The sequence below is a fragment of the Gigantopelta aegis genome, chromosome 10 (assembly GCF_016097555.1).
Source record: "Gigantopelta aegis isolate Gae_Host chromosome 10, Gae_host_genome, whole genome shotgun sequence".
In the NCBI taxonomy this organism is placed as follows: Eukaryota; Metazoa; Mollusca; class Gastropoda; order Neomphalida; family Peltospiridae; genus Gigantopelta; species Gigantopelta aegis.
In genome coordinates this window covers 8,068,105-8,080,190 of record NC_054708.1, presented here as the reverse complement: position 1 = coordinate 8,080,190, position 12,086 = coordinate 8,068,105, and the positions used below count along the sequence as shown (strand labels likewise).

At 33.4% G+C, this 12,086-nt stretch overlaps 1 protein-coding gene across 1 annotated transcript in view; it reads left to right on the top strand.

The window, feature by feature from the left end:
- The window catches only part of LOC121382926 (hemicentin-1-like), a 140,748-nt gene that overhangs the window by 118,470 nt on the left and 10,192 nt on the right, over positions 1–12,086 (top strand). The window contains exons 64-67 of the mRNA XM_041512607.1: positions 413–541; positions 6,383–6,515; positions 6,871–6,890; positions 6,965–7,213. Coding sequence (XP_041368541.1) covers positions 413–541; positions 6,383–6,515; positions 6,871–6,890; positions 6,965–7,213 — 531 coding nt within the window. The remainder of the gene's footprint in view (positions 1–412; positions 542–6,382; positions 6,516–6,870; positions 6,891–6,964; positions 7,214–12,086) is intronic.

The following is a 12,086-nucleotide window of genomic DNA, read 5'->3' as shown; positions in this document are numbered from 1 at the left end:
AATGCTTGTTCAGTTGTGGCCAGTTGCCAAGTTGAATTTTTTTTCATCTCATTAGTAAAAATATTTGAAATAAAATACTTTAAAAAAAAATCATATCTCCTTAGCAAATTATTATACATGATTGTTTTTTTTCAATAGGTTTCTTTTTATTACTTAGAGGTCAGTTTGTTTCCAGATTATGTTTCTGAGTTGTCACCCTTTGTCACAACTTTAGGCTAGAATTGGCAATCTTGCTATTTCTAAAATCTTCTTCTTTTTTTCATAAATCTGGATTTTAATAAATTACACTAAAAAAAGAAGTATTCTAAAAAAAAAAAAATTCAAACTCTGAGATGATACTATTGTATCTTAACTTAAAAATGATGGCATAATTTGTCAAAATAATATTATACTTGTGTTAATTCCACCTCAGACATCGACGAGTGTGCGACAGGCCAGCACCGGTGTTTCTACAACCAGCGGTGTGTGAACAAGCCGGGGAGCTACCATTGTCACTGTCCACGAGGGTTCACTTCCAGAGGACCAGGACAGCCATGTACAGGTGAGACAGGTCAGTGCAGTCAGAGTCGGGCATCTTCACAGTCAGTGCATCTTCACAGTCAGTGCATCTTTACAGTCCGGGGCCCTATGTTAGAAGCTATCTTAGTGCTACGAAATCGTAAAACCATCATGATCATAGGGTGTGATGTCACTACAGCACATACCATAGTGACATCATAGCTTATGATGATTTTATGATTTCGTAGGCTAAGATTGCTTTGAAAAATATGGGCCCAGGTCATCTTGCAGCTGTCCAGACCAAGCACTAAGATCACATTAAATGCATTAGGTAGTTATGCACTTAAGATGATCTTAGGGCTAAGATCGCTTTGTGGAACAGGTGCTTATAAAACTTGTAGAGTCTAGACTCAAGACTCTAATAGAATCTGAGATTCTAACATTCCTCACAACAGCATACAAAGTGTATGTGTATGACATCATTAGAGATTTAGGTTTAAACTTTAAATTTTTATAAGCATGGGTCCAGATATAATTAACTAACCCATGTCAAGTAAAATTAATTAGCTATTTTTCTTCCATTCTGACACTATCTGATTCTATTTCATTTATGTTTTTGTTTGGTTTTTTATAAATAATTGACACTATTCTTGATTCTCTGACATTAATCAACACAATTTTGGGGTATTATGACACTATTAGTCTTTTGGGAGATACTGTTGACACTAGTTTTGATAATTTAACACAAATTGTTGTTATTTTGCAGACACTATTGATACTGTTTTTTATATTCTAACACTAATTCAATAATTTGTTCTGTTTTATGAGAAACTATTGACATCTATTTGCATGGTTTCATCATCAAATATTTTTATTTAAGGTCTTAACTTAAATATATATTTTTTCATTTGTTGTTTTCAATACATGTATCTTGTATTTTTTATGTGTTTATTCAGCTGTGATTGTAGTGTATACAATTTAAATTATCTGTTTGTTATCTGTTTTAGCTGCACTTTCTAACATTTTGACTACAGTCATGTAAAATTATTAAGAATGAAACTGAATTAGATGTTTAAATAACAAATCACTGAGAACCAGCATATTATGGAGCAGGACATTTGTGTTATCTAATTGTCATGTGATCTTGTTGCTTATTTTGTACTCCTGTGTGAATTATATTATTACTTATTTTGTACTCCTGTTATTACTTATTTTGTACTCCTGTTATTACTTATTTTGTATTCCTGTTATTACTTATTTTGTACTTACATTGTTATTACTTATTTTGTATTCCTGTTATTACTTATTTTGTATTCCTGTTATTACTTATTTTGTACTTACATTGTTATTACTTATTTTGTATTCCTGTTATTACTTATTTTGTATTCCTGTTATTACTTATTTTGTACTTACATTGTTATTACTTATTTTTACTCCTGTGTGAATTAGATTGCTATTACTTATTTTGTATTCCTGTTATTACTTATTTTGTATTCCTGTTATTACTTATTTTGTACTTACATTGTTATTACTTATTTTGTATTCCTGTTATTACTTATTTTGTATTCCTGTTATTACTTATTTTGTACTTACATTGTTATTACTTATTTTTACTCCTGTGTGAATTAGATTGCTATTACTTATTTTGTATTCCTGTTATTACTTATTTTGTATTTTTGTTATTACTTATTTTGCAATTATATTCTTGTTACTTATTTTGTATTCCTGTGTGAATATTTAGAGAATAATTAATGAGGTTGTAAACCCAAGCCTCTGGTGATGGTTTTACAACATTCATTCATGAGGGACAGATAATTCGTAACTCCTCATAGCGAGTTGGTTATTCTCTTTATTACCCATTGTCACTTTTAACTAGTTTTTAATATACAAATTCCTCTGCTGTCTACAACGAAACCATCACTTCATATAACCTTACACACACTACATGACGTTATGCAAGTGATGTCATGGCATAACAGCGTTCTTTTTATTACCAAATGTTTCAGCATTGTAGAAGCACACTGTGCAATTGTGAAAAAAATATTACCTCATATATTCGAGCCCATATGGGTAATAACAAGTTACAGTCCTATAACATCCATGTTTGGACAGCATTAAGAAAGGCGATTTCTCTAGGAAAACATGGTTCCAATCTTTTTTTGTTTGGCAGAAACTCCACTTTGAGTTTCTGCAAAAACCAGGACAATCAGAAACGCTCTGAATTTGTCAAAATTGATACCAAGTAAAACATTTCAAGTAATGAATAGTTTACCATAAAAAAAAAACCTGTAATAGCTGCAAATATTTTACACAGCCTAATAACAATGGTTAGTGTAGTTACAGAACAGAACTTTGCTGTCACTCTGAAGTTTGACATCCAATTCTGAACCAAGACAACTCTCCACAGACAAGCCACCATTATTATGTGTGGTTAATGAAAAGAAGGGAAACCAGTCTATGGGGAGCATATTAGTTTATTGATCATACATAACACTGGAAGATATAATCTGTCAAAATTTATTGCCAAAGAAGAGGTGACCCATACACAAGGAGTTTGTAAAGAAGATTAATCAGCTGGAAATATATCAGATAGATACATCCATGTATTTCTGATGTGATAGACACGCCTTTTTTGCCCACTGGACTCAATGAGCCAGCTTTTGCATGGTGCTAGATAAATCTGTCTAACAACCTGGTGCTAGGCGATTTCTAAATATGCCTGACGTCATAACTCATATTTTACGACGATTGATGTCAGAATTCTTTTGAATTACATGTTCCCCAACTTTCCATTTCATGTTGGATCATTGTTTTAAATATATATTTATGGTTAAGTTGTTACATTTTATCTCGTGGCATAATGTGGACTCTATTTTTTTGCATATTACTAAATGAGTTTGTAGGTGAAATGTTTAATATGAATCATTCTAGAATAAACAAACCTTAGGTTACAAAATTAATATTTTGTTTACTGTAATTAAATGGGCAAGAAAAGGAATCAATCACCAATCCATTGGGACAAAATGTGTTTTTTTAAGGGCCTGTGTAAACATTTTGTCCCTCTGGTTGGAATGGTGATGGATTCTATTAGTCATTCCCTAGGGATAGATGGCAAATATACAAAAATGCACAAAGAATGAAGTCATTTACTCAAATTATGTCACTAAGTTTATGCTTACAGTTGAATATAAAGATAAATGGAATAATGACATTGCTGGTTATTGGACAATAGGAATTTTGTGTCTGTGACTCACTGCATTGAATTCCCAAGTTTTGTCAATATACTGGTACAGTGGGATATTTAATAAAGCTAAAAGTACTGTGTGGCCATAATAATGTCACTGGGCTGTTTAATATGTGGTATGTGTCTGTTAATAAAGCTAAAAGTACTGTGTGGCCATAATAATGTCACTGGGCTGTTTAATATGTGGTATGTGTCTGTTAATAAAGCTAAAAGTACTGTGTGGCCATAATAATGTCACTGGGCTGTTTAATATGTGGTATGTGTCTGTTAATAAAGCTAAAAGTACTGTGTGGCCATAATAATGTCACTGGGCTGTTTAATATGTGGTATGTGTCTGTTAATAAAGCTAAAAGTACTGTGTGGCCATAATAATGTCACTGGGCTGTTTAATATGTGGTATGTGTCTGTGTTTTCAACTCTGTCACTCATCCAGATCTGTGACATATATATTGTTACACTTTTAATACATATAGTTAGTTACACAAGACAAATAATCAAACACTCATGTCTGTTGGAGATGGGGAAGTCCCAAGGGTCATTTTAGACTGACAGTTGTATTTCATGGGTTAAATTCTACCATGTCCAATAATCACTCATGTCATGATAGAGTAATTTTTTTTTATCAATATTACATGTTTCAATGAATGAATGAATGATGAATGAATGAATGAATGAATGAATGAATGAATGAATGAATGAATGAATGAATGAATGAATGTTTAACGACACCCCAGCACAAAAGCACACATCGGCTATTGGGTGTCACAAATGGTAAGTACATATAAGAAGTATATTAATGGAATACAATCGTTTTGTTACAAGTAAAATAAGCTCTAAATAAAACAGAGTTACAACATTCTCTAAAACAGATTTTGTATAACCTTGTAGACAGTAAATTAAGATAATTTAAGTGATCAACTCAGAAATGTTTGCATCTTGGGAAATCAGCTCTATGAGTTTGACACTTAGTTAATTGTTTCTAGTACTCAGTCCACAGAACACTGACATGTTTAGACTTGTCTTGACAGAGTTAAAAGGCAAAACATACACTAGGTATGACATTTACAATGGTGGTGGCTATAGCAGCAAGTTTTTTTGTTTAGTTCCATTAGGTTTCACGTTTAGTTCTATTTCTCACAAACTATATGTCCTAGATCAATTAAAACTTGGTTTATTGTTGGTTTTATGAATATTCATCTCAATGCATATTTAAAAAAATAATAATAATAATAAAAAAATAATGACATTTTTTATATTATTATTTTTTTGGTTGAAGAACTATATTAATCACAAATTATTTATTTATTCACCAAATCAGTGTATGGTAGGCAAGTTATTTATTTCTCTGCAATCATTGTTTTGGGGTGGGTTTTTTATGATGCTCATCTTTCAGAATAATTTTTTATTTAAGCTCTTGTGTTTTAATTTTCTTGCACTATTCCTGTGCATTTAACATGAAAAGTCAGACAAATTGTTATGGTTTTAATATTGATCAATATTTGATGGTTGTAATTCCTAGTGGAATGATGAAAAGGGAAGAGTGACTGTTAGGTGTCAAACTCTGTCTACAGTGTTAACAAAACTTGCTGCAACCACATGGGTTACTCTTCTGTTATAGCAACAAGTGATATTTTATTTGTATTTTCCACTACAGACCGGCAGACAATTCACCCAGGTTTGATAAGCTTGTTGTGAAACCTTGTAGGGTCCAGCAGGATTAGATTAAATAGTAGCAGACAGTAGAATCTGAACATAAAGTGGAGTCCCATTTGTTTGGTTTTGAGGCCATACTTAATTAAATATTGGTTTATAATAACCTTTCTTATACACCCGTTGGTGAGAACACCATGCATTATTTTTGATAACACATGGGTTGTTAACACACGTATGTTAACATAACAATTTCAAGACATATGACTGGCTGCTCCTAGGTGATGACCAAGTTACCAGTGCCATGCAGCCAATGAAAAACCACACAGTGGGTGACGTATAGTTAACCTGGCAATCATAGGTCTTTGACACATAAGGTAGCTACAAGTGCAACGGCTGTAAATAACTTTTAGTCAAAAATTATGTTAAAATTTGCTTAAAACATGGTTTTTGAGGATATGTAAGAAAGAGAATAATACATTTGTGTCCGTTAGATACCATTTATCTCACAACTCGTTGTTTAAAAATGTATCAAACTTGCTCGTTAGATACATTTTAAAACAACTCATTGTGAGATAAATAGTATCTAACGACCATTCATGTATTATTCTCTATGTACACACTGTTATAATTCTTTACATGTACCATTTCACAAAACATCGTAAGCCTAGTTTGTACATAAATGTAAATCTATGACTAAACCACAATTTGTATTACTACTAACAGTACAGTAATATAGTTTGAAGTATACATATTTTATTTTCCTTCATCTTTGCATTACTGCATCTTCCATAATGATGTCATTTAATGTAAACATATGATATGTATAACTGAAAGTCACAAACATAAATTTACCATGTTTTGTCAAATTGGCTCCTGGTTTGTAGCTCATGACTGGGTTTACCTTGATATGTATGTATTTCATATGGAATTCTCTTCAGCAAACGGCCATCTTGTAATGGCTGAAGAGCTTTCTGTTTCTGCTTTCAGACATTAATGAGTGTCTCCGTGTGCCTAGATTGTGTACCTTCCGCTGTGTAAACAGCTACGGAGGATATCAGTGTATTTGTGCACCCGGCCAGATCAGGCTCGCAGACAAGAAATCATGTGCTGGTCAGAAATTGTAAAATTTCATAAACAGATTTTAAAATATACACTTACATGTAACTGAATGAAAATTCAAAGTGATTTTGTAAAAACAGTGAAATAAAATATTAAAACAAAAATGTTTTTAAATCAGCAATTATTTTGACAGTTATTATGGATAATTATTGAAAAAAAAATTAAAATTAAAAAAAAAAAAATTCTTAGTTAAATTTTCTTGAATTTTTAAAAAAATGTATTTAGTAATTATTCTCATTTGTTCCAAAAAGTTTCTTGTTTTTCATAATCAGATTTTTAAAAAAAAATTTAATCATTATTTTGGAACTTGATAGTATTGTATTTTATAAGAATTATATCTTTATGTTTTTTTAAAGAGTAATTGTATATAATTCTGGTGGGTGGGGATAATCATATATTTGATGATCAAACATGAGTTTAAGTCTGTTGAGCTATTCTGTTTTGTTCCAGGATTGGAATTTGTGGAACCAAGCAGAATTTTCTCGACAGGAGAATCACAGAATGATCAAAGTTATGAAACAGCTAGACATTCTAGATTTAAGAGGCAGGTGTCAGCTGAAAAACTGCTGACTAGACCAAATTTCTTACCTGCTATAAAGGCAATGCCCTGCAAATATGGTTTCTGTGCTTTAAAGCGACCAAGATTAAAGTGTCCACCAGGAACCAAACTTGACTTGAAACACAAAGACAGATGTTTGGGTATGTCTTGTATGTGTTACTGTCCATTGTTTGTGTTGTTTATTGTTATCGGGAGATTCAATATTCATAGAAAACCTTCAAAACAAAACATTTTATTGATCATCATAGTACTTTGCATAAATTTAATGAAGTTTTGACAACAATAATATCAGCTTTTAAATTAAATTATGAATATTGTTAGTTAATTATATTCTTTGGTTGTTAAATTAGTTGAACATATTTCAGATACTAAACCTTGTTGCTTCAGGTACTATTTAAATACACCTTTTTTTTTAATTAATGTTCAACATGTACAGTAAATAGCTTCAGTTATAAGTTTACAGGTTTTAGGATTAATTGGTTGCAATAGTCCGGCACATTATTTCTTTATTTACATGTAATTTATTTTATACCGTAAGTAAATATAGTTGTGGATTTTTATCGTTTTGGAAGCCTGTTATGAGGACATGTTCTGAAAAAAATACAATTGTTTGCAATTATCATCTCATTTTATAATGTGTATCACTTTTATTTATTTTTTGTCACACTGTGTTGTTAATATATATCCTTTATAATGTTACTTGTTTGTCAGTTGTACAGTATATGATATCTTATTTTAGTGTTCATTAATATTTAATCATCACGGTATATTTTGTGATATCTTATCATTTTAGTGTTCATTAATATTTCATCATCACAATATATTTTGTGATATCTTATCATTTTAGTGTTCATTAATATTTAATCATCACAATATATTTTGTGATATCTTATTATTTTAGTGTTCATTAATATTTAATCATCACAGTATATTTTGTGATATCTTCTTCTTTTTTTTCTTCTTTTTTTTATTGTCCCAGAAGAATACGTAGTGTTAGGGTTGGGGCCCTAAATCACTACTACAATACATAGCATATATATATTAGTAGTAACATATACAGGTAATTACATAGACATATCTAGTATGAAGAAATATTCTTTAAACTCCTCTAGGGCACTGACCTAAATTGAAATGAAAGATAGAGAAAAAAGAAAAGAATAAAAAGAAAAGAAAAAAGAAATAAGAAACGAAAGAAGGAACAGAGTTACTTCGTGCATAATTGCGCATATATGACAGTATATTCACAGAGATACCCACATACATAAATGCATACACATATATATTATACATGTACATATATTCACAGATGTACCCACATCTACCAGAAATATATACAGAAGAAATGAAATTAAAAGTATTATATTTGTTCTAAAATGTAGTCTGAATTTTGTTTTCAAACAAGCTGTTTCCATGTCGAGATTATCTTTAAGTCTCAATAAAATAGTGTTTGCCACGTTGCCCATTCATTATTAAATACATAGTATTTACAAGTTTTTGAAAGAATATATCTTTCAATTTCAAATTTATGTTGCATTATGCCATGCACAGCGTTAATACTTAAACATTTCTTTTGTATTTTTATACTGTATATATAATATTTTATATTAATTATTAACCAGTTTATAAAATCACTTTTATTATTATTTATCAAACCAAACATTATAATAATTTTATTAAAATGAATTATAGTTCCTGTTCCCAGTCAGTTTGTTCAAACAAAAAGCCTTCATTACTATATTTTATGTGTCCTTTTGGCTTTACATACTGAAAGTTTAAAATGTCATACATATCTCTGCACCCTTTTTTACTTTTTAATAATAGTTGCAGTTATTTTGTGATATCTTACCATTTTAGTGTTCATTAATATTTAATCATCACGGTATATTTTGTGATATCTTACCATTTTTGTGTTCATTAATATTTAATCATCACTGTATATTTTGTGATATCTTACCATGTTAGTGTTCATTAATATTTAATCATCACTGTATATTTAGTGATATCTTATCATTTTAGTGTTCATTAATATTTAATCATCACAATATATTTTGTGATATCTTACCATTTTAGTGTTCATTAATATTTACAGCAGATTTGGGGTAATCAGTAATTGTAATTGATTACATTGCTAATGTACTCATAATTATTTACTAAACTTTGATATTTTAGCATCAAATCCAGTAACAGTGCCTATAGTATCCTATACATGTAGTTAGAAGCAGTACTGGGGTCTTAATGACTGGATTATCAAATGACTGTAACTCAGGAGATGAAGCCACATATTCACATAATGGCATCTATCTTGTGTATGTTTACTATAAAACCACTTGAATGAATACAGTGTTCTAGCAGCAATATTTAGAAGGGTGCTGCACCCTATCCCAGTTTTGTGTCCTAATTCATTGCCATAAAAAAAAAAAAAAAAAAAAAAATTATAATAAAAACTTGCATTCCTCTCAATGCATGTACAGCATTATCACTGGTCTTTTTTTTTTTTTTTTCTCTTTCACAATTTAGACCAATAGTCCAGTCTGTAAGATAAAATGAGCTGTTTTTTCCAGTTCGCCTCTCTTTCCATAGAGTTTGGTGTGTATGGCAGTTTCGATTGGCCACTCAGCTTGTCTCAGGTCTTGATGAATTGGACACGCCTGTAAGATGTGTTCTGCTGTTTGGTCTTCCAGGCCACAACTGCAGGTTGGTGTTGCTGCAAGTTTAAACTTTCTGAACATGTGAGCATTCAGTCGGTTGTGGCCTGTCCGGAGTCTCAACAGAGTTACTTGTTCCAAGCGACTGAGAAGGTGGTAATCATCTTGTTCTGTCCTGGGTCTGTTGGCTGCCTTTATCAAGGTTTTCTTCTCTGAGAAGCTAATGTTGTTGCTGGGCTGTACATGATTAGCTCCTAGCTTGGCTAGCCTGTCTGCTTCCTCATTTCCTGGAATCCCACAATGTGCTGGGATCCACTGTAGAGCTACTCGTCTTTCCTTTGCTACCTCTTGCATGGCTTCATTCAGGTGAGGAAGTTTTTCCCCTTGCAAGGCTTGTAGGACTGAGAGAGCATCTGTGAGGAAGACAACTTGTTGACAGTCTTCTTTTGCATCCTTGATCATTGTAGCAGCCTGAATAAGTGCATGGGTTTCTGCATTGTAGTTGGAACTGTGGGTGCCGGTTGGTACTTTTGCAGTTAGGGTATTTCTTGAAGGGAGCTTGATAAATATGCCTGCCCCTCCATTGGCCACAGCATTTGTTGACGAACCATCAGTGTATGCATGGATCCAAGATTCTTCTGGGTACCGGTCACTGATCATAGCCATTGCCAGTGACCGTTTGACCAGGTCGTTTTGGGAGTCTGCTGAAGCCAACTGTGGGACAGACATGCTGATCTGTAGATTGGCTTGTTCATCATTCCATGGTTGTGGAAGATCTGTTGGGCAAAATGGAAGTGTCTTTGGTAACGGGTTAGCTTGGTGTTCTCTAGTAAGTCTTCTACTTTGGTGGATGAAACTGCTACGTTTGAGACGATTCTTTGTCAGACCATCCATTCTTTGTTTCATTGGATGATTGGGCAGGTACCTGAATTTCTCTGCCTGGATCATGATCTTGGCATCTCTCCTCTCACCAAGGGGTTGTATTGCTGCAGTTTTTTCCATGTCTTTAATGGGTGTAGACTTCATGGATCCCGTTATGATTCGCAGAGCTTGGTTTTGAACCTTGTCTAAAGCTTGCTGGTTGGTCTTTGCAGTGGTTGACCAGGCTGATGAGCCGTATTCAAGATGTGGCCGTACAGTTCCTTGATATACTCTCTTGAGGATTGTCTCATTTGCTCCCCAGCTAGTTCCTGCTAGTTTCCGCATGATGGCTAATTTGCATCTGGCTTTTGTCTCTGCCTTTTGAATATGTGGTTTCCAAGTTTGTTTCTTGTCGAAGGTGACCCCAAGGTATGTTACTTCATCTGCATGTTTCAGTGGAGTGTTCCCAATTTTGATTGTTCCTGCTTTTTTCTTTGGTGATAGAGTGAAGAGTGTGGTAGAAGACTTGTCTTTATTGATAGCCACACACCATTTTTCTGACCAGGCTGTCAGGTTGTCTGCTGCTATCCGCATTCTGTAGGTGGCAGTAGTGGCATGCTCTTCCTTGCACCACATCACCAAATCATCGGCATAAAGGGCAGCTTGTATTCCATTGGGAAGTTCCTGCACAAGGTCATTGATGAAGATTAAGAAAAGTGTAGGTGATAGGACTCCTCCCTGTGGGACCCCATGTCGCAAAAGTATTTTCTTGCTTTCTTTTCTGTCAACTGTGACCCTTGCTCTACGGTTGTGAAGATATGATCGGATCCACGCAAGCATGTTTCCAGATATGCTGCTTCTCTGTAGCTTGACGATGAGGCCATCCGTCCATACTTTGTCAAATGCCTTTTGCAGATCTATCCAGGTGGCTAACACATGTTTTTTTTCTTGGAATGCATCTTCAACTTCTTGAGCAAGATATGCTGTTTGGTCTTCAGTGCTGTGAAACTGTCTGAAGCCTGACTGTTCAGGGGACAGGATGTTCTCAGTTTCCAGATACCATTGTAGGCGTTGGTTGATTATCCTCTCCACTGTCTTAACAACACAACTGGTTAGGCTGATTGGACGGTAGCTTTCAGCTTTTTTTCGGTCTTTTCCTTTCTTGTAAATAGGGATCATAGTAGCCTCTCTCCAGATTTGTGGAAGGACCCCATTTTCCCAACTGTGATTGAAGATCTCCAGTAGTTTGTTGACTGCTGCACTGCCAATGTGAGTTAGCATCTCACTGGTGATCAAGTCTGGGCCTGGTGATTTCCTATTCTTCAATTTCTTTAGAGCTACATGTAACTCATGCAGTGTGATAGGTTGTTGCGTGGGTCCTGTTGGAGTGGCGTTTATTGATCTCTCCCTTTGTTCTTTTCTTGCTTCTCTTTGCTGTTCGACAGTTATGTGTATGCTGCTCTGTTCTTCATAATTGTCAGCTAAGCGATTTGCTGCTTGTTTGCCT